The following is a 23,504-nucleotide window of genomic DNA, read 5'->3' on the forward strand; positions in this document are numbered from 1 at the left end:
CAACTACTGAATGTTTTTTTTTTAACAAAGTAACTGAAACTGAAAATAATGTTTATTTAATAATTCATTAATTAATAAAATTTGTTGCATGATCACCATTCAAAAAACAAAATGAGTTGTATATACAAACATTTAAATTGCTCATAAGGCAGGTTTTATATAAACTTTTTAATGATATATGATTGTTTCTGCTCCAGTTTGTTGTGTGTCTGCGTGTGCAGTGTTATTCTTATTTATGCCTAGTTTGTGTAGCACATCACTCACACGGTCCAACGTTGGCCTCCATCCAGTAACAAAGGGTTGTGTGTGTGCGCGTGTGTGTGCGTGTGTGTGTGTGTGTGTGCCAGATCCATATTTGATGAACTGCTACTCATCTCTGCCATGAGTAGCTACACACACACACACACACACACACACACACACACACACACACACACACACACATAAGTAAGAACTTGTTTCTCTCTGTGTTCCTTATGTGTGTGTGTGTTTGACCTATATTATTCTGCTCTTTGTTTTAACTTTCTGTCACTTTGAATAGTCACATGCATAGACACAACTGGATTGTGCAGAGATTGTACACATTTACATGCCCACGTGCACACACGCACACACTCTTGGCAAGAGACAGTGCTTTAATTTGGGGTCTTTGGGGGCCTTTCTAATGGTCTGATTTCAGAAGACCTCTGGCGAGACATTAGAGTTTATGAGTTAGTACACACAGCTGAAGTGTTTAAGTGGATACTCTGAAATGCAGTTTATGTATGAATCTGTAATGAGTAAGTATACTGTGTGTGTGTGTGTGTGTGTGGACGGTGTTCTTTGTGTTGGGTTTAGTGCCAGCAGCTTGCTGTGAGAGGTTGGGAGGGAATCCTCCCAGAGCCTTTGTGTCCTTATTGAAGTTGTTCAGTCTGGCTTATCACAACCCATGCCCTGTGTGTGTATGTGGGGGTGGGGTTTGGGGGAAAATTACTGTCTTTTTGGGGGTTTGTAACCCCCTGTTTGGGGTTTGTAATCGGGAGTTCTTTGTTGCCTAATGCATGATGCATGAAGTTCCTTCTCTCTGTCTTCCTCAGATAATTGGCATCTTTATCAGTGGAATGAAGGGAGGGCTTGTAAACATTGATTTCATTGTTCTATACATGATTGGGTGAGATGTGTCTTGTGAAGCAAGCGGTCCTTGGTAGTTCAGAAAGATTCATTAAGGCGTCCTTATAAAAGAGCATGATACTGTGTATTGAGCTGTTTGTTGAGGTGGATCATTTTTAATTAGAGGTATTCAGATGCTAGTATATTATTATTGTTTTTTAGTTAAATCTTATGCATGTTCTATAAGCATTAAATATCAGGGATGCACAAATGTCCAAATTCTGGCCAGTATGGAAAAGCCAATAAGCAAAAAAAAAGAATAAGCAGATAAACTTTTTTCACCATATTTTATTTAAAATATATGTGGTTTTAATAATAAACGCAGGAGCGTGAGAGAGTGAGCCTGTAGAATCACCAATAATCAAAAAAATATACTTTCAAACGTACTGATAAACTAACGTTAAATATAAAAATACTGTATTTAAAACAGCTAGTTCATATATGGTCGGAAGCAACTGTCATAACGCGCATCCTGTGACAAATCTGCTGCATCTGCACACGTAAGTTATCAGTATAAATATGTTATTAGGGGGTGGTTTTGGTGCAGTGGATAAGACGCATGCCTTTGGTGTGAGAGGCCCGGGTTCGAATCCACTGTGAGACACCTATGTGTCCCTGAGCAAGACACTTAACCCCTAATTGCTCCAGAGGCGTGCGACCTCTGACATATATAGCAATTGTAAGTCTCTTTGGATAAAAGCATCAGATAAATGTAAATGTAAATGTTCTGCTGAATCAATCAACGGTAGGGTGACCATATGCGCCGTTCATACGGGACACGTCCCAGCCAGGATTTTAATAATTCCTAAAACATCCAGAGCAGTTTGACTTATAACATGCAGGTATCGTACATAATCGACCAATCGTGGGGCTACGTGTGAGAAGGTGAGATCTAGAGGGAACGATCAAAGCGATGCAAATATGCGCACGTGTTTGTTCGTTCGTTCGACTGACTTGAAGCGTCGCTGCACACAAATCCGAAAAAACTAAAAAAAACTAAGTGCGCCAGAATGCTTCAAGTCAGACGAACAAACAAACACGTGTAAGCAATTCAAAAGCATAAGGAGCCATCTGCTCTGCTCTTTATAGCTCTCTTGAATGTTAAACAACGATCAACCTGCACAGTGCAAATAGCCAAAACCTGGATATTTTAGGCAATATTAAAATCCTGGCTGGGATGTGTCCCGTATAAACGGCGCATATGGTCACCCTAGTCAATGGTGAAAATCAATGGTAGATTTCATTTAAAGTCCAAGAGTTTAACACTAATATTGGGCATAAACGGACACGTTAAATATAAAGTATTCAAAACAGGTAAGTTCATATATTTGGAGTAAAGTTACATTGAACTGATGCATCAGTCATACAGCGCTCTGGACCGCGCCTCATGACGAGATCGACGCACCGCCACAGAAACAAGAATGAGGTGCATTCTGACATAACTGTGGCATTAAACTCAGTTAGTGAGGGCTCTTTAAAATATAACGCGTATAGACCGTTCAGATAACTTGTTAAAGTGCAATGAAATACCTTACATCTGCAGACGATGTACGTCTGTTTGTGGATGGAGACATTGTAACAGCCAAAACTGTATTTTGCATGCATCACATTATAGTGTGGAGTGCATGAAAATAATAACAAGGCGGCAGAGCGAACTTATCCATAGTGGTTCTCACGTAGTCCTTCTACATCATCACACATAGTGTGTGTTATAAGTTAAAGGTCCCCTTCTTCTTGATCCCATGTTTTAAACTTTAGTTAGTGTGTAATGTTGTTGTTAGAGTATAAATAATATCTGTAAAATTCTAAAGCTCAAAGTTCAATGCCAAGCGAGAGATTTTATTTAACAGAATTCGCATCCAAAAAAACGACCTGTTTGGACTACATCCCTCTAGTTCCTGCAGTAATGACGTCACTAAAACAGTTTTTTGACTAACCTCCGCCCACATGAATACACAAAAAGGGGGGCGTGGTCTTGTCATGCTCCGACGGAGAAGAAAGAAGAGCTGCGTTTGTGTTTGCCATGTTGTTGTAACGCTGATATTTTCATCTCTGAGTCCAATCATCTTTGTTTAGGCTTCCCAGGGACGCTGTACTTGGAGATTAATGGTTACAATTTATGTTTAACTCGGTTCCCGAAAATTATAATCCACATGTAAAACTATGTGCAGCACATTTTGCTGAGGACAGCTTGCTGAGGACAACTTCCTCAATCTCAATCAGTTTAATGCTGGATTCGCACAAAGATTATTCTTGAAAGGATGGAGCAGTTCCCTCTTTGTCTGGAGAAGGCGTTGTTTATGGACCACAACCGGTAAGTGTATTTTATTATTTAAGCTGGTGCATTTAACAGTTTCTGTAACTTATTACTCAAAGGGCAATGCTGTTTAGCTTTGTTAACTAGATGTTAGAGCTGTGCAAGAAAAACGAATGCGATTTTCATGCGCATCTCGTTAGTAAAAACGCTCCTGTGATTATAAATTCATCTCCAGCACATGCTCCTGCCCACTTGCTTCTCAAAACTAGTCCAATCGCGTTACCAGGAGGTCAGCCTGCTCAAAGCTGGTGTCGAATCACAACACCGGAACTGCTGGCCCAATCAGAACTCGTTACGTATTTCTGAAGGAGGGACTTTATAGAACAAGGAAGTCATCAGCCCGTTTTTGTGACAGTGAAAACAGCGGTATACAGATAGGTGAATTGTGTGAAAAAATACTGTGTTTTTTTACACGGAAACATGAACACATGTTATATTGCACACTGTAAACACAATCAAAGCTTCAAAAAAGCGCGAAAAACGGGACCTTTAAGTGATCAGTCTTTAAAGAGAAGAACTATGTGAGAACCACTATGGATAAGTTTGCGCTGCCGCCTTGTTATTATTTTGTCTTTATTTGTAACGCCAAGAAAGAGTTAATCTCTCATGCTAGAGAAGAGCGCGATGTCGTGTAGCAGCCATTAAATGTGTGGGACACCATCTCCTCATTTTCTATCCCTTTCATTTCATGGATTTAATCAGTTATCCGAGTCAAAGTGGACAACTTCAGCGACTACAGGCTCTAATCCCCCTGCGCTCGCGCGCGTGTGTGCCTGTGTGCGCGTGCGTGTGTGCACGTGTGTGTGTGTGTGAATGCGGTGCTGAAGTGAAATAGCTGGGCAGTTTGATAGCCGAATTATAATAAGCCGCCTAATAAAAATAGTAGTTATTATTATTATAATCGAATACATTAATAGGAAAATGAGCCTAATATCGTCTTGATTAGGATCATGATGGATTAATGGCGTGTGTCATGGCAGAAAAACATACTGCCTCACCACATGAATGAATGTCACAACACTTAGCTTGAAATGCATTAAAATATTTCAGATTTGAAACTGAAATACTTATACAAATGCATTATTCAACCAATAATAATAGACTTTTTCTGCTTTTGATGCTGTATGACACCCTGGACACATGGGAAGCACATTACATCTATTATACTTCTGTATCCTACATTTGTATGGATGTATCTAGTATCTAGAGAGTGCCAGTGTGAGATGGGTATCCTTATGCATATCTCACACAGCATGAGCTCAACATGAGCATCATCAGCCTCTCCAGGACCAGTGAGAATGAGATGATGAGCTGCCACAGGAAGTGACAGAAAGAGATTTGACATGGTTCATCTGCTCCAGACCTTACACACTCCTCAGTGGATTCTTCCCGCTCTCCTTCCATCTATCTGCATCCCTCATTCTTTCATGTTTTTGAACCAGCCTCCTGCTGTGGGTGTTTCTCCATCCATCTCCTCTTCTCCAGAGTTCAGTGTCTGCGTTCCTCTCCTGAGGTTAGCGGTTCTGGTTTAGCGTTCCTGCTCTCTCTTCAAAACGTGTTAACACACACACTAAAAAATATACTCAATATTCAGAATATATTTGCAGTGATAAGTAAGTGACATCATAAATATTTGAATAATCTTATGTGCGTTGGCCATTAGGTTTTCCCATAGAATAAAACATTAGACCAGTTTCCAGGTCCATCATTTTATAGCATTTATAATTGTTTTTAACCCTTTTACTTTACTTTTTTTTAAATCTAATGAGAAACATGTATGAATTAAATGTTTTATTCTTTTTTGCCCAGCCCTGACACATGCACTGTGTTTTTAAGAGGGAAGGGGGTTGTTGCCACATTGCCCCAAATCCCTGTGGAGGATTCTTAATGTCAGAGCTGCTCCGAGAGAGAGAGAGAGAGAGAGAGAGAGAGAGAGAGAGAGAGAGAGAGAAAAGAGAAGTGTAGAGCTTGAGAAGAAGAGCCATTTGAATGAATTATATCATTTGTGGTTGCTAGGGTGTTCTGGGAGGTTGCTTAGGTGTTTGCATACTTGCCCAAGTCAAAACAGCCCACTCTTAAAGGGATAGTTCACCCATAAATCAAAAAGTCATCATTATTTACTCACCCTCATGTTGTTCCAAACCTGCATGACTTACTTTCTTATGTTAAACATAATCTTTTTTTTTTTTTTTTGAGAATTTATTTATTGTATTTTTTTGTCCAATGGAACTCAGTGGTCACCAAAATGTTTTTTTTTTTTTTCAAAACATCTTTCAGGTTCTGCAAATGAAAGAAAGTCATACAGGTTTGGAACAGCATGAGGGAGAGTACAATATTGCAGAATTTATATCTTTGAGTTAACTATCCCTTTAAGTCTCTGTACTTGTAAAGATTTGGATTTACAGGTATGTACAGTTTTTCAGTGAAGTTCCACAGGCAAAATTGTGTCATTTTAAGAATTAATGTAATCAGTTATTGCATATATGCAATATTTCATAAAGGCAAAAGATTACCCCACACAGATTGTGCAACAAGTTCAAGTTGAGTGCATTAACCACCAGAATTCTGCTTGGTTTGACTGTCTACATATATCACTGCATCATTGACAATACTCAATGGACCATGACATTTCAACAAGAATTCGCTTATATAGCCACACCCAGACTAGAGATTTTTTACACTTTTTTTTTTTTAATCATTCACTAAGTGAAAATCGAAATCACCAAAAGTCAGGCATTAAGATACGAACTTCAATATTATTGCTAAGCATTTGTTCCAATCCCTAATCCTAAGTATAAACAACAGTAATACTGTAGTTGCAAGCACTACTAATTAGAGATAGGAGTGAAATGAAAAAGAAAGAGAGGATGAAAGACAATAAGAAAGAGGCAATGGATTGAAGAAAAGAGGATTGAGTGAGGGAGTGAGCGAGAGAGAGAGAGAGAGAGAGAGTGGAGGAGGAGTGCCTCCCCTTCCCATAGCAACCGTTGGCAGCTATCGGCTCGAGCCTGTTGTTTTGCATGTGAGGTGCTGTAGAACAAACGAACACACACACTGACGCGTACATCTCTCCTCAGCAACACACAGCGGCTTCTTATTTATCAAACTCAGAAATGTTTGGCTCCCTTCATGTTCTCTAAGGAGAGATCAGGCGAGTGAAGGGGAGTGACAGTGAAAGTGAAGAGAGAGGAGGAGCGTTCGGAGGAGACGCAGCACTGGAGGAGACGACAGGCAGAGCGATGGAGCACCTGAGCACTCGCCAGCTGCCCAGGCTCTCCTGGATAGACACGCTCTACAGCAGTATGTACTGACCGACTCTTTCGTCCTCACTCCAGCAACTGTGTGTGTGTGTGTGTGAGTTGTGCTGAATTTGCCTGTGCTAATATTGTTATCTTCAGATGTATGTGAATGAGACTCTCAGACATCTTTTGTGGTTTAGTACAGTGATACATTAATATATACTATGGTAAATATCAACGTACCCTGTTAATTAATATGTCACTGTACTATAGTATCACTTCAATACTTTGGTTGTAAGTTAAAAGTCCAGCTGACTACACAAGTCATTACTCCTTATTCCTTATTTTTTCCCATTTCTTCAAATTTTTCTAGTCTTCCTTTTTTCCCCTGTCTTTGTCCTTCCTCTTCCTTCTTTTCTTTTACCCCTCTTTGATCCATCTTCTTTTTTATTCCCTTTCTTTTCTTTTTCTTTTTCTTTTTCTTTCTTTCTTTCTTTCTTTCTTTCTTTCTTTCTTTCTTTCTTTCTTTCTTTCTTTCTTTCTCTCTTGTCATCCATCCAGTGTTGTTATTGTTATATAAACTATTAATATCTATATAAATATCCATAGTAGAAACATAAAAAAATAGAAATGTTGCCATGGAAACTTAAATCAGTCAATAAATAAAAAAAAATTATTATAATAATTGAAACCGGAAAACAAAAATAAAAACGAATGTAAAATATTACTAAATATTTACTTATTTACTTATATCTACTTATATATCTACTTTCTCTGTTCCTTCTTTCTCACCTTTTTTCACTTTCATCTTCCTTCTTTCATCTGTTTTCTCTTCTCGTTCTCTCCTTTATCTTCTCACATTCTTGTTTTATGTTGTGTCTTTCTGTACACCTTATTGTTTCCTTCTCTTTTCCCGTTTCTTCCCACTATCATCCCTGTCTTCCCTCTCTTTTCTTTCTCTCTACTTCACTTTTCCATCTTTCTGCCGTTTTTCCACCTCTCTTATCCCTGTCCCTTTTTCTATCTTCTCTTTTCCTTTTCTTATCTCTTTTCCCTTTCTTCTCGCATCTCTGTTTTCTCTTCTCATTTGTCACCTTTTGTTTTCCTTTTCTCATGCCTGTTTTCTCCTCACTCTACCTTCTTTTTTCTCTCTCATCCTTCCATTTCATATAACTTCCAGTCAAATAAAAATATACACGGTTGACTTTGATATACAAAATGTGTTTGTATGAGACCCAAAGTACATGCTGTTCTCCTGAAAAATCAAATGTTGTTGACCGTTTACAGTCAGATGGGCTCTTCATCTCTGGGTGGAAGTCATGTGGGCAGAAGTGGTCAGCAGGGGTTTGTGGGTAATGCTGGACTGAGGAGATGCACTTGTTGTGGTTGTTTAGTCTGCCGTTCATTTGCTCTGGCTGTAAGGTTAAGTTATATAAAGGGCTTTCAGAGAATGTTAAATGGAAGAAAGCCTGGCAGAAACGCAGGGATGGAGGGGTAATGGAGCGCTGAGAGCGAGAGCGAGAGAGAGAGGGAGAGAGAGAGAGAGGGAGGAAGAGCTTATTTCATTCACTACAGAGAATCCATTGAGGAGTTAACCAGGAAAGCACTAATCTACCACAACACCCCCTCCCCATAATTTCACACTGAATTATATGAGATTTTGCTTTGTGCATGAGTCACTGTGTGTGTGTGTGTGTGTGTGTGTGTGCGTATGATAATTTATATAATTGGTAATTCAGGAAAAGGGACTATTGCCCCACAAGATGTTATTAGTTTCACCCCTCATACTCCCATATTTACACCCTCACATGCCGTGTGTGTGTGTGTGAGGTTAATGCATTCTAGTATTACCATGTCAGTGCTCATGTGCATCAGGACTGAGAGAGCAGGAAGCAAGATTATTTGTTGTTTTCATCTGCCTGTTTTGAGCACCATAGTAGATAAAGAACACTGCTTATTTCAGTTACAAAACAATTATTACAAATATCAGTAAGGTTTTTTTTTTATTGAGAGATAACATGAGATTTTAAGGGAACAAAAGAGCAAGAGAACATTGAGAGACTTCAGCGCCTGATAACATAATAGATATTTTTGGAGTAAATTACCTCACAGGCGTAAAACATCTCTTCCTGCATTCAGCTTTTGTCTGGTTTTGATGACCTTACCAATGAAGAGACATTAAAAACACAAACCCAAATCAAAGCCCTCCTCAGTCTCTGTCAGTCATGAGCTCTTTAGCTAACGACCCCACCACTCATTAACATCCACTAACAAGCCTCATTACCTGCTTTGTGACAATAACAGTGTTTTGGGGTTGACTTTGACTCTGTTTTTATGGTTTTAACCCTTTTGTTCAGCACAGAAGGTACAGCCTTGTTAAAAAAGAAAAAAGTACAGTCACTTAATAATTTATAGGCATTATTAAATATTAAAAGGCTTTCTTGCTTAATAAAGGATGTACATTTTTAAATGACGTGATGTTTCCGTAGAGGCTAATATCAATAGTAGTGAGAGTATATTAACAGCAGCAAATATAATCATATTTGATGTTTTCATAACATGCCAATGGGGAATTCACATTGCCAGATTTTTTTCTCATGGAAGCATAAAAATAAAATGCAAACGAAATCAATCTTCATCGGTTTGTATATCTGTTCATTGCAGGTGTGGGTATAGAATTTAAATTGATTCATTCTGGTTATTAAAGCCATATATTCAGTTGATCTCTGTGGATCTGTCTTCCACCTCCTCACAGCGTTTTCTCTGTGTGCCTCGCTGATATCATCTCCTGCCTCCTCTACACTCTTTCTCTGCTCCGTTGTCATGGTTTCCTCTGTTCAGAGTGCTTGAGAGGCAGCAAACTTAGTCAGACATTGATGTGGAGTGTGTGTGTGTGTGTTCAGGTTCAGCAGCTGTGGTCAAACTCACTTTGTTAGATAATCAGGCTGGTAGAACATGAGTCTTGTGGGATTATTCTCTCTGACTGAGATATTCCATCCTCCTGTCACTTCCTGAATATCTGCATCTCTTTTTAAATTCCTGTTGTGTGTCCGATTCAACAACACACTCACACACGCTAATCTCTATGGGGATGTTTTTCCTTTCTTGCCCTTAACAAATCAATAAAATTTGTTGTAAACAAACCCTTTTATAAACTAAAAAAACACTTTCTGTAAAGCACTCAAAATGTGGACAATGTGAGTCATAATGCACTGTAAATGTGTGGTCACATTTATAGTTTTTCAGTGGAATTTTGCAATTAAAACCAGTCATTTCAATTGGAATCCATACAGTCTGGAAGTTTGCATTGAAAAATTCCCAACACAGTTTTCACATTGGGTTCAGTTGATCATGAAAATTTGCCACATTGACTAACATGCTTGGTTTGAAAGTGACTTCTGTGTGTGAGAGCGGGGCTTCGTACATCGCTACACTTGACATTAGACAATTGACCTTTTTTGCAAAAATTGATCTGAAACTTGACCATACCTTAACTGTTGCAGGTTGTTGTCAGTGGTTGCTTACGGGCAGACAAAAGCCCACACTTAAAGGGATAGTCCAGCCAAAAATGAAATGTCTGTCATCATTTACTCACCTCTTAACAGTTTCGGTTTCTACTGACTTCAATTGTATGCAATTTGACAAAAAATACAAGTCTAAAATACAAATCTAAGACTAGGGCTGTGCAAAAAATCAAATGCGATTTTCATGTGCATCTCATCAGTAAAGGCACTCCTGTGATTAGAAGTATATCTCCAACACGTGCGTTCAGATTAGGGTTTCCAGGTTTTCAAAACAAATCCTGCCCAGTTGCTTCTCAAAACCAGTCCAAAACTAGCCCAATCGCGTTTCCAGGAGGCGTCCTGGGGTTAAAATACATGTTATTTTGGCAGGGTTGCCATGGTAAAGTTCGCATTTTAGGGGCTAAACATCACATTATTGGTATTGGGGTCGCTTCAACTCGCGGACATGAAAAACAACCGCAGACTTGGCAACACTGGTTCAGGTGGAGCGGCATTTACTACACAGAGCCGTAGTCCACCGACAAGCTACACAAAATCGCTTTCAAAATAGACAAAGAATCGCCTGCGATTTTGAAATCGATTTTGTGTGGATTTTCAGTGAACTACGGCTCTGTGAAGTAAAGGCAAACCAGTGTTGCCAAGTCTGCGGTTATTTATCGTGTCCGTGGGTTGAAGCGACCCCAATACCAATAATGTGATGTTTAGCCCCTAAAATGTGAATTTTACCATGGCAACCCTGCCAAAATAACATGTATATTAACCCCAGGACGCCATTTTTATCGGGGAACCTCCTGGAAACGCGATTGGGCTAGTTTTGGACTAGTTTTGAGAAGCAACTGGGCAGGATTTGTTTTGAAAACCTGGCAACCCTGGATCACAGGAGTGCCTTTACTGACGAGATGCGCATGAAAATCGCATTTGATTTTTTGCACAGCCCTATCTAAGACAATGGCGACCAAATGGTTTGGCCACTAACATTCTTCAATATATCTTCTTTTGTGTTCAGCAGAAGAAAGAAAATCGTACAGGTTTTGAATGGCATAAGGGGGAAAAAACTGGATTGTGCTCAATTCTTTCCTGATATTTTGCTGCAGTTTTAGCATCTGGGAGGTCAAAATTGCAAATTTGTTTACTTAGAAAATCACCTCTTATTAAGAAGCCATGTGATTTTAGGTGTCATTCAGTCCCATAGAATAATCCTATCAAGGCATACAAATGTAAACGGTTTCATACGTCCATCTTTATCATCCTGAAGTCTACAATACATGTCATAATTCCCTTTGTGTCAGTTAGTTTCAGAGGCACACAACAATATTGAGCACAGTTGCTCTCTTGTGACTGTACATGAGCATCAGAAGAGCTCTGTTACATAAGAGACAGAAAGAGAGGGTGAAAGAGTCATACCCACTACTACAGGAAGGACATTGACATTTAAGGACGTTTTCTTAGCAAACCAGAAACCAAAAAATAACGACTTTATTCCACAATTCCTTTGTCAACAGTCTTCTCTGTCTCTTCACATCAGTCAAACTGCCTACGCTCTTCTGTGTCAGCCGCACAACAAGGATGCACTGTTTCTACATGTATTTATGATTTGATTTGAAAGAAAACAGTGCATCCTTGTGGCACGGCTGACACAGAAGAGTGTAGGCAGTAAGAGTGATGTACAGAGAAGACTGTTGACAAAGGAACTGTTGAATTAAGTCGTTATTCTTGTTTTCTTCGCTTACAAACAGTATTCTTGTCGCTTCAGAATTTTTTTGAAAATTGTGAAATATTATTATAATTTTATAAAAACTTTTCTATTTTTAAATATTTTAAAGCGTAATTTTGTTTCTTAATTTTCAGCAGGCATCACTGCAGGCTTCAGAGTCACACGATCCTTCATAAATCATTCTAATTTGCTGCTCTGCTGCTCAAGAAACATTTCAGATGATACAGTGGTGCCCATAGATCTCTCCGTCAAGCAGATAATTCCTGTATTTGTTTTTAATGCAGTGTTATTTTCCTTTCATTTATTGAGAGTAGGGCTGCAACTAACGATTATTTTGATAATCGATTAATCTGTCGACTATTTTTACGATTAATCGGTTTATGTACTTATATTTTAGTTTTTTCATTTTTCCCCCAAGTAAATTATTAATAAAGGCTCTTTATCATTCAGCATAGATTTTTAAGAGATTTTAACCATTTTGCATTGTCATATCCTCAACAAAAATTTACCTGGAGTTGTTTTATTATGTGTTAGTGATCCTTTGTCGAACTCTTCTGCAATCAGAACACTGACCCATACTCTAGCAAATTTCACAAGGAGATTTCAAATAATGTTTTCACCATGGCAGTCCTTAGAGCTCCTAAAGTAGTTTAACATCCCGAACAAAGCTTATTAAGGAATCTTTCAGAACATATTTTCACGAAGAATAAGGATAAAACAGAATAAGATTGCAGTGCGTTGTATTTTATTATTTACTGGGAAACAGCTTTATAGCTTATGCTGTGAAATTGTGAGGGGTCTGCCTTTGCTAAGCAACCATGACGTGCTCTCTCCACAAAGACGCGGAAATTTCAGCAAAGGATAAATGGATTTGCAGCTCTAAAAATCGCTTGCAGTAGCTCTGCTACTAAATTTATTTCAAAATGGAAATCCATATACAGCTATGATCAGCTGTTCCTTTCATCTTGACTGAGCTTTTAACGTTGTTACGGGAAAGGATGAAGCTGATTATTTAGTTCTTGTCACATGACCCGCGGTGCGCTTGCCGCATTCTGAAAAGTTGAGATGTTTTTAACTCGATGCGATGCGTACGCGCCTGGAAAAACGGGTGCGTCGCGACCGCGTCGCTTCCATTATGAGCGCGCATACTGCGCGCCTAAATTGGAAATAACGAACTTGAGCGCGCAAAAGACGCGATATGTGAACGTCCCCTTAAACAGTTCAGTTAATCTTCTTTTTTGAAGGCTCAAAGTAAAGTACTCCCACATCCCGCTGAATGCTGCAGAGACGCTGTTCGGGAAGCACGTGACATAAAACGAGGCCAGCTATTGGCTATTCGCTACTTCTCCTGTTGTACTGGCTGAGTAAAACCTCCGGTGGCTCATTACTGCCACACTTTGGTCACCGCAGATTTGAAATATGCACGAAATGAGCCGCTTACGGCAAATAAGTTATTTAGCAACGAATCGATGACTAAATTAGTTGACAACTATTTTAATAATCGATTTTAATCGATTAAATCGATTCGTTGTTTCAGCTCTAATTGAGAGGCTGTCTCAGTGTTTAGTTTGTGTACTGTGGCCATGTTAGCGTTCATTTTGTTTGAGCTCTGTTTTTGTGGATGCCTGTAGGCAGTGAAGTCTTTATGAGAGATGGCTTTCCTGGGTTTTATGTAGAGCTGTAAATTGTAAATTGGGAATTGTTGAAGTGTAGGGTGAGCTGCTGTTCTGGAGCTCACTCAGTCTGCTCAAGAACAAGACACACCATTTCCAGCTACATGGTATAAGAACAGTTTTTAAGAGAGAGGCACTCGTATATGATGTTTGACCTCAATGACTCTGGTGAGACCCTCATACTGCCCTGATGAGGTCTTTAGTTAGCCTCTTCAATAAAATATATCAGTCTGAAGTGAGTAAAGATGCATAAATTGCTTGACAAAGACTTAATACATAAGTTCAGCTTGAGGTTTTATGAGGTTAGGTTCAATTTCTCTGAATAGTGACTAAACATAAACAACTTCTCGCTTCAGAAGATTTGGAATATAGCACACAAATTGCATGGACCACTTTTATGATACTTTATGGTACTCTGTAATTTTGGATCCCCATTCACTTTTATATACTGTATATGGCGTTTAATTATTTATGAACAATGAATGAAGTCTTCTAAATGACTTCTAAGGCAGAGAAAGAGAGCAAAGGGGGACAAACCAAGCAAGTCGATTTAGTCAGTCACACTTTATAAATACATTTTAGCTTTTCTGTAGTAAAGTTACAAATTCACGTGTTTTTATTGTGATTATATAGAGCAACAAGTGCATGAGGATGTCATCGCAACCAGATATATTGCACGTGAATTACTTGCGCTATGTCTATTTTTGATTCACTAACATTAAACATGTTGAAAATAGTGCACTATAAACATGTTTGCCAACAGAATTTCAAAGTAGGCTTTTATGAAACAAATCAAGGAGTGAATTTCTCACTCTTGTTGGAAATTTGTGATTAAGCAATTTATATTGTAAAATCTATGTCTGGGTTTTGTTTTGTGTAAATCAATACATTTGCTATATTTCAATAATTTGATATGTGACATGCAGCTCTATCAATAATATACTATATATTGCCATATCACTCAGACTAATGACCAGCTATTATAAATTGATCACATCAAAAATAAACCCATACGTGAACACTTACAAAATAAAACATTAACTCAGTCTTCCCATCCAGTCCTATAAGGAGCATGCTGGGAACTACAAATCCTTACCTAGTTTATGCAATTTTACTTTAATAATTTAATAATTTAAAATTATTTGTGTGGGCCCAATGTAAATGGATTAAATAAAAATCTGTTTTAAAAATGTAAATGAAAGTTAAAATAATTTTCGACTGAAGAGACACACAAAGTGGCTGTTAATTTATGTGCAGTTCTGAACTTGATTCATTTAATATGAAAAGTTTAAGCGTTAAATATAATAGGCATATAATATATAATATATAATAATATTCGAATGCATAATTAGATCTCTGAGCCCTGACCATATGCCTTTTTGGTCCTTTTCCACCAAGGAACATGTGTGTGTGTGTGTGTGTGTTCTGTGTGTGTTGTCATGGTTGAAGACATGCCCTGCCCTGTCCTGCCCGGCTGGTAACTGGGGATCTCTTAACTCTGCCCTCAGATTGTTAACCAATCAGAGTGCAGCATCACAGACCACACACCAGATGGCTCAGCCAATGGGACCTCTGGCCTCTTTTTACTCCACCAGGGAGTTGAGGCAAGATTAAGCATTCAGGCCAGTCAAGAGGAAGAGAGGAGAAAGGTGTGGGGAGGATGAGGATGAAAGGAGAGTTAGCCATCCTTTAGTAAGAGAGCAGCCATGAGGAGTCCTCTCACCGCGGGGGTTCTCCTCTTTTACCTTTAATCATGTCCAAACCTACAGGTGTTTCCAGCCTTGCACATTTCAGTCATTTTTTATTTATTTTTTTACTTTTCATTAACTGTATTAGACTAAAAGTTCTTGATGGCATAATATCCAGTGACCACTGATATGTTTTTGCTAATGTTCTCGGGGCTTGAAAGGGGGTTTCTAGGTGGTTGCTAGGGTGTTCTGGGTGATTTAATTCTAGTAGGTAAAAAGAATAGACCTCTAAGTCTTGATGATGGCTTGGGTCCTCCTTCAGTGTTTGTTGAAAGTCTTATTGTCCACCATAAATCTGATCAAGGAACGGTGATGCTTATCCAATGATCTGTAGCTTTGAGTTTTAGCTCCGCTTTGAACTTTGAGGCTCTTGCTAATAGAAGCTTTGATGGGGAGATCACAGTCTTTGTCTTCACTCTAATAAGTTAATATCAGAGCCCCAGGCTCATGTTCTAAAGATGTCATCTTTCCAGACCAGATTAATCTGCTTTGAAGACAACTAATCAATGACAGAGATCCCCTGTGGCACAGCTACAGCTCACACCCTCCATGTTTATTCACATCTTTCTTTGTGTTTGTCTTTTATCTTTTTTATTCTTCCTTTTATCTTCTCTTTCTCCTCCTCATCATCTTCTTTTCTCCTCTCTCTCATCCACCGTTTCCACCTCTTTTTCCTACTCTTTTTTTTTTTTTCTTCTCCTTCTTGTTCACCTTCTCTTTGCATTCTCTTTCTTTTCATTCTTATTCTCTTTCGTCACTCATACTGCAAGGGATTGATTGACGTGTCTGTGTTTGGGACCAAGCTGATATTAAACAAGATTTCATGGCTGAGCAAAATTGATTCACGTCAGTTATCTGCAGAGATGGAAATATGTACACTGGCACCGTACAGACACTGATTTAATGTGTCTTCTTTCCTGTATACAGTGAACGAGAGACGATACAAACAAACCTTTACCTTTATTACACCTTTACACCTTTATTAGAGATCCAAACTATCCATTTCACTGGGTTCATTAGATGATGTTCAGATCTTTTGAATGAAATTCATGTCCATATTAAATGCTGCCTGTGGAAGACTGTCAGCCAGTGACCTCTTAATCATGACTGCATGACCGTTCACTGACTTGAACTGTGTCCTTCTAAATCAATACTGTTACACGTTGCAAATTAAATGGAAGCCGCCCCCCCCCCCCCTTTTTTTTCTTTTGGGTGTGCCCCCTTGCTTTGCCCCTCTATTTTTTTCTTTTCCATTTCTTTAAGGAAGTACAAAAGTGAATAGTCAAGCACTACAGGTTCTTCCAGTACTCCCATAAACATTCAGTGAGGCTGCCCTGGGGGGAAGATAAGTTTTAACCTGTGCTGAAAATATTCCTTAGAGAAAGGATCAGCTGACCAAGTCACCCAGCCACTCACCTTTTTATCTTTTTCTTTTTTTTCTTTTTTTTTCTTTTATTTGCTTGATGTTTGTTTTGTGTGTGGTTTTTCTGTGCTTCAATTTGGTTGGTTAATATGTGTTTACATTTTTTGTTTGGCTTTTGCCACCTTATGTTCATGGGAAAATAGTGAGAGGACAAGAAGAAAGATGAGACATGACATGCTGAATTCAAACCTAGTTTTCCCACATTTTCTTTTTTGTACTTTTCTGCTGAATGATTTCTCAGCCATTCTGATGAGTGTTATACAAAATGACTTTACGGCAATTAAGGCAGTGCTACTGCAAACACAGTCTACTCTTTACTGTAACTTCTGTTAGGTTTTGTTTTGGGGTGAACTAACTCAAGTTTGCAGAATTCTTTAAGAGTTTTTTCACCTCTGATCTCACAAGCTTAATATGTTAACTGACATTTTCCCCTTGATTGCCGGACATGTTTTGTACTCCTGTAATAAAGATAATTAAATCTTTCTAATTAAAAGCCCTTCAGACTTCAAGTTCCCCCTGACATAGCATCCCTCAGTGTAATTATGATGCTTGGAGCGCTGCTGGTGCTGCACCAATGTTAACGTTAAGGTTTTAGATCTCATCATAAAAGTATGACTTTACGACTGTGACCTTTCGCCTCTGGTCTGTTAAAATCTGCTTTGCTTTCTAGTAACAGCCTCTGTGTTAAGACAGTGTCTGACCATCTAGCAGTTAGCCAAGCGGTAATCAGACTAATCTATATGTTTATTTAGCCGAATTTAAAACATATTACCAGTCTTAAAGAAAAACATAATAATATTACTAACTACTAAGATGAGTCTAAACCTTTTAATCAAGGGAGACTCAGTGAACAACACTGTAAAATAATAAATTCACATGACAATTTAAAAGACTTTTGCATTGTTACAGTGTGTTGTTAAAGATACAAACGCATAATATTTTAATACTTAACATAAAGGCTTATTAACGGTATGTGAGGCGTGCTTTGGGAGCATGCAACGTTCTGACTGAATCGGAGCAGATGAAGAATGTGTTCGTATTGTGATTTCATCAGACATCTCTCTCACTCTCCTCCTCCCTGTGCTTTGTAATCCGTCTCATGCCCAGTGGTGGAATCTCTGGGAATCTTATATGAATAATTACTGAAGAGTCATGTCATCTCCATCCGGGGGAATCGGAATAATTAGGACATATGGGGGATGCGGGTGACTGTTGCCATGGCGACAGTGTGAGGTGCTTGCATATGGTATTTAAAACACATCACTTATTTTCTAGAGTGCAGGCCTTCTTCACATAATCTCACGAGCTTCTCTGTCATTTTTTATGCATCTCTCTCTCTCTCTCTCTCTCTCTTGCAGTGTCTGCTTTGATTCAGTCATTGCGTTCTTATATTGAAAAGAAGCCCTTGATGCCATTGTTGAGTTGTCAGGACCTTTGAAAGGTTAAGACATCTCCAGCAAGCTGAATATAGATTTGTTGAATAAATTGCAGAGAATTGAAAATGTCAAAGTTCTCCTGTGAAGTTGACGAAGACACATATTCTGGAAATAGTTAGCGGACTGTAGTAGTACATAAGTTCTACTTGATCTTTGCAGTCTTTCAAAGGAGTCACACGTGTATCATGTATTTTTTCCCTTTTTATCTCGGCAGAGAACTAAAAGGTTCCAGTAAACAATATTGATGCATTTCATTCAGCTTTAGCTTTAAAAAAGAAAAATACTAAATAGTTTTTCAGTGATTTGTTTGTGGCGATACAGTATTTTTTAAACTTGTGTTTATTTTATGTGCATTCAAGAAAGATGCAATTGTTTGTTAGTGATGCACTGAAATTATAGTTATTATAACATTAAGCAAAATACAGAAATCAAATTTCAAGTTTTTGTTTAGCTGAAAACTGCAACTGAAAATAAAGCTTATGTAATAGTCAATGAGTTCATTTTTATATAAATTTAGTTACATCAAATTGTATTGTTGTGTATTAAATCTTAAACTGTAATGAAAACTTTTTTTTCATGGCAGATTTATGCAAACATACATTAAATAATGAAGACAACAGCTTAGTAAAAATATAATGAATATGTAACATTATTACAAGAGACATTATTTCAGTAAGTTGTGCTGTTTCTTTCAACATTCCTTTTGATTTTAATTTATGTTTATTTCATGCTCCAACTAGTAAAGCACAAGAGATCATCAGTTCAAGTGCTGCTCAAACTGTGTAGGCTACAGCGATCTGTCATGCTAATCATATTAAAAAGGATCAAATCAACATTTATTGTTTGAGTTTTGTGATAAAACTGACAGAATTTGAAAGCGCAGACTTTTGTTTCTGATCAAAAATTACAGAGGAGATAGCTTATTACGATTATTGGACAGAAGGCACGATGTTCAGTGAAGCCGGCTAGCGACCACAAAGATGATCTGTTTCTGTAATCTCTGGTCCTGTAGCTTACCCACATTCACAACATTCAGTGAGTACGGCCCTCCAGAATTTTTTTTTGCCCGAAATAGAAAATTAATTTGGCAGAATATTTTTGGTGCATCATTAGTTTGTTATAGTAAGAGTGCAATTATCATCTTTGATAGCAAACAGTCTGTTGCTTTGGGGAAATAACCAGTACTCCATTGTTAACTTACAATGAATGAACACAATGGTTTTATGTAAAAGTCAAAACAACCCTGCACTTTAATAAGCAAAAAGAAAGCTGAGCTTTTTGTTTTCATTTGAGTAACACTCCATTCACCCTTGACTCTCTCTCTTTCTCTTTCTCGCTCTCTCTCTCTCTCTCTTCTCCTCTCATGTGTTCAGGTGTTTAATAATGCAGTCTGACATGCAGTAGAAACTCAAGCACCTTGACATTTCAGATGATCTTAAATCTCTCTGCATGAGGTTCAGCCTTTTCTGCTTGTTAAGTTTGAAAGACCCAGCCAAGTTCTTTAATATTGCCAAAACATTCCTTTTTTTGTAAAAATACTATCTCTGGCTATTATTGTGGTATTGGAGATCAGCAGATAACCTGTGCAGTGCACAGTTTAGCCTAAGATTGTGTGGTTGTTACTAAAGAATATTGATGATCTTCGAGGTGATATTAGAACAATTAGTTGAAGAAATGAGCAAAACTCTAAACACTTCATCAACTTTATGAACAGTTTTGCTGAAAACAATGGCATGTGGTGTAAAATATTACTCATTTGTTTATCATGCTCAGTTCGTTCTAATGCTTCCAAGACGATCTCAAGTCATTCTCGCACTTTCAAACAGAACCATGTTAATGTCAGCCAGTTAGATAAGGTTTCCTTGATGACATGTTTTCATCAGCCTCTTATACTCAGCCATACTTATCACTGTGTCCTGGACTAAGAATGAAGGAAGAAATAAAGAGAAAGTGAATGAAATGATGATGTGTGGAAAATAGATGCGTCTGTTCTACAAAACCGCTTCTTGCTCCTCAGATGAGATGCTTCCACGGAGAGGAATTCCAATTTAACGCTGTGATGGTGACACTGATTGGAATATTCTCTGCCACTACAGCTCATGTGTTAAGGAGCGTGTGTGTGTGTGTGTGTGTGTGTGTGTGTGTGTGTGTGTTTTGGCCGTTTGTATTGAGGTCACTCAATGCCGTGTTTGTATCGATTACTAAAGTCGTAAGTGAACTGATATTTGTGCTCTGTTTGGTGAGGTAAGTGTGTGTGTGTTTGCTCTTGTTTTTGTGACATATCAGGACACAACTCTGTATAATGACATGGGTATGACACAGGTATTACAAGGAGAGAGTGACTTATGAGGACATAACCCATGTCCCCATTTTTCAAAACGCTTATAAATTATACAGAATGAGTTTTTTGAGAAAGTAAAAATGCACAAAGTTTCCTGTGAGGGTTAGGGTTGGTGTAGGGCCATAGAATATACAGTTTCTACTGTATAAAAACTATTACGCCTATGGGATGTCCCCACTTTTCACAAAAACAAACGTGTGTTTGTGTGTGCGCGTGTATGTGTGTGTGTGTGTTATGGTCTCATCTTTACAGAAAAGAACAGATGGCAAAACAGTCTGTCACAACCACACTTTTTTTCTCTCTACCCCTTCTCTCATTATGTTTCTCTTTTCGTAGGCAAGCATAACTATTACTGTTTTTCATGCTGTGGGGGTTTGAAGAAACTTCTTCCTGCAATGCTTGTGCTATGGAGAGACCGTTTTGCCATCTTTTATTTTCTGTAAAGAGAAGATCATAACACATATTTAAATCACCTTGCAGAGTTTTGTTTAGCCTGGAAGGGATGTGCTATTACCTTTTAAGTGATTGGATATTTGAGATTGTGGAAAATGTAAAGATCTAGTTTTGAATCTAATACTGCCATCGCTTCTCTTTTTTACATCATCCATGTCTTCTCTTAATTTCTTTCTCATTCTTTTCCTAATGATGTCCCTGAAGAAACACTGTGATCCCCCTTGTGCCCTCTATATAATTGTCACCAGATGAGACTCTCTGACACACACACGCACACACACACACACACACACACACACACACACACACACGCACGCACGCACACGCACACACAAACACAGATATTAGTCTTGCCTCTTATTTCCACAGGGTTAAAAATCTAGAAATGCAGAAAGAGTGAGCCAGAGAGGTTTGGAAAAGATTACGTAATTCTACTGAACAGTTGCATAAAAGTGCTGAGGAAGGACATTACTCTCATTTTCCTTCTCTCTCTTTTTTTCCTCCTCCTGACTATATATTTCAAATTAAGTATTTATTGGCATGTTTGTTTTGCATACGTAAACATATGTAACATGGATAGAAGCATCAGCTGTCAGAAACAAAACCAAATAAATTCTATTTCCCAATTTAAATAACATCTATAAATATTCAAAATTAGAGTTGGTGTGCTTCAAATTGTAGAATTCTGAAATGATTATCCCAAGGTCACCCGGATGGAGTTATTATTATGAGGTGTAGATTCATACACACTCTAACGGCTAATATTGCCCACAACCTACTGTGGCTTTGGAGGATTCGGTTCAGAACTTCAAACATAAATAAAGAAAAAATGTGAAAAACTAGAAACTGGGTGGATGTGCAGATCCAATGGTTAAGTAGAGAGTATTAGATTTGATTAATTAATAATAAATATGTTTCCTGGTGGAAAAATATTTCATCTGCAACAACATTGTGAACTTTTATAGATGATATGCATGTCCATACATTTTTTTAAATGCATAATTATGCAAAAACATGAGGATAGTTCTCTGATTTTAACTTATAAGACATGGTTGCCAGTCCAGTTGAAAGGATACATGTACCTATATGCAACAGAACTTTCCTTTAAAGATGCAAATATGTCCTAAAACTTGCCTAATCTCCTGCTACACACTCAAAAGTATGTACATTTATTTCAGAAGAGTACATACTGTACTTTTTATGGGCATAGTATAAGTATGTGAATTGGGATGAAATAAAATTGAAACGAAACAAAACAGTAAAACAAAATAACCAAAATAAAACCGAAAAATAAAACAAAACAATAAAATAAAAAAAAACACAAAATAAAGGATAAAAATGATATGGTCTTTTAAAGATGCAATATTTTTCACAAAAAGAGTACATACAAAACTCAAATAAAACAAACAAACAAACAAAATAAAGTACAAAATAAAAATGCAAAATAAAAAAAAAATTCCGAGAGCTCTTCAGAAGGGAGCACTGCATAAGGAGCTTGTGAATGAATTTTTTTTTTCTCTTGGCTCATGCTGGGATCAGTGTGGAGAGGCAAAAGTGTGATCTCAGATCGCCTCTGAATTGTGTTGTGGGCTTTACAGTAGTGTGACTAATCATCACTCAACAAATCAGATTATAGCCGTTTTTCAAACACAGCAGAGTCCTGCTGCTGAGATCCTTTTATTTGGAGCTCTGTTTAACACAGAACAAATGACACCAACAGCAGCAGCCCAACACTGGGTGGGGGGCCATCTAAGACCATACATTTAATTGCATCACTAAAATGAATTTCCTATGAAATGACGTTTAAGTCGGCCACTTTAACATGGGCGATGTGCGTGTGTGTGTATCTGCTGCTCATCCATCATCTTGTCGACTGGGTGGGATGTATGTGTGAATCAGACATGCATCCTCACAGTCTCTCCATTACAGCAGAGAAATGAGCCACCGCTCAACATCAGCCCTCAGAGAAACCAGGAAACACTTACTTATATTGAAAATCTGATGTGTGCCAGTTAAGTTAAAATACATCTTTATCTGCTGAGATCTTTCTTTCACGCTCTTCACTGAAGTATCTGTCAAACTCTTCATCCTCAAACACAAATATGTTCTACCTTTTTGATTTTTGTTTTGCCTATGTGCAGATTTGTCTGTCTTGTCCTGTCTCTTTCCCTTCCTCCAGAGGACATTTAAAAATTAGTCCTTCTGATTACATTAGCCAGTCATCTTCCTGCCATAATGTCTGTCTTCACCATGCTGGTGTAGAGTACGTGTGTGAGCGGCAGGGTGGTCAGAAGCATTGTATTCATTAGACTAGACTCAAAGATGCGTAGTCTTTTGGTATATTTAATGTCTAATGAGGGCGTGTTTGTATTGTGTAATTGCTCGAAAGTAAGAATCTTAGGAAAAGGATCTTAGTTTGTGTTTGTTAACATTGTTTAGGAGTAGTTGTACCCCCACAAAATTTTTATATGGCTACAAGATTTTGAT

At 38.0% G+C, this 23,504-nt stretch overlaps 1 protein-coding gene across 2 annotated transcripts in view; it reads left to right on the plus strand.

Annotated features, from left to right (window-relative positions):
* The window catches only part of LOC132136713 (active breakpoint cluster region-related protein-like), a 179,365-nt gene that overhangs the window by 34,659 nt on the left and 121,202 nt on the right, over positions 1-23,504 (plus strand). The window contains exon 1 of one of the 2 annotated variants that reach the window (XM_059547316.1): positions 6,673-6,766. The exons of the other annotated variant lie outside the window; for it this stretch is intronic. Within the exon in view, the coding sequence (XP_059403299.1) occupies positions 6,706-6,766 (61 nt within the window). The 5' untranslated portion in view covers positions 6,673-6,705. Of the gene's footprint in view, positions 1-6,672; positions 6,767-23,504 lie in introns of those variants that run through there. 2 annotated transcript variants of the gene reach the window in all.

This window comes from Carassius carassius, chromosome 4, assembly GCF_963082965.1.
Source record: "Carassius carassius chromosome 4, fCarCar2.1, whole genome shotgun sequence".
NCBI classification, from domain to species: Eukaryota; Metazoa; Chordata; class Actinopteri; order Cypriniformes; family Cyprinidae; genus Carassius; species Carassius carassius.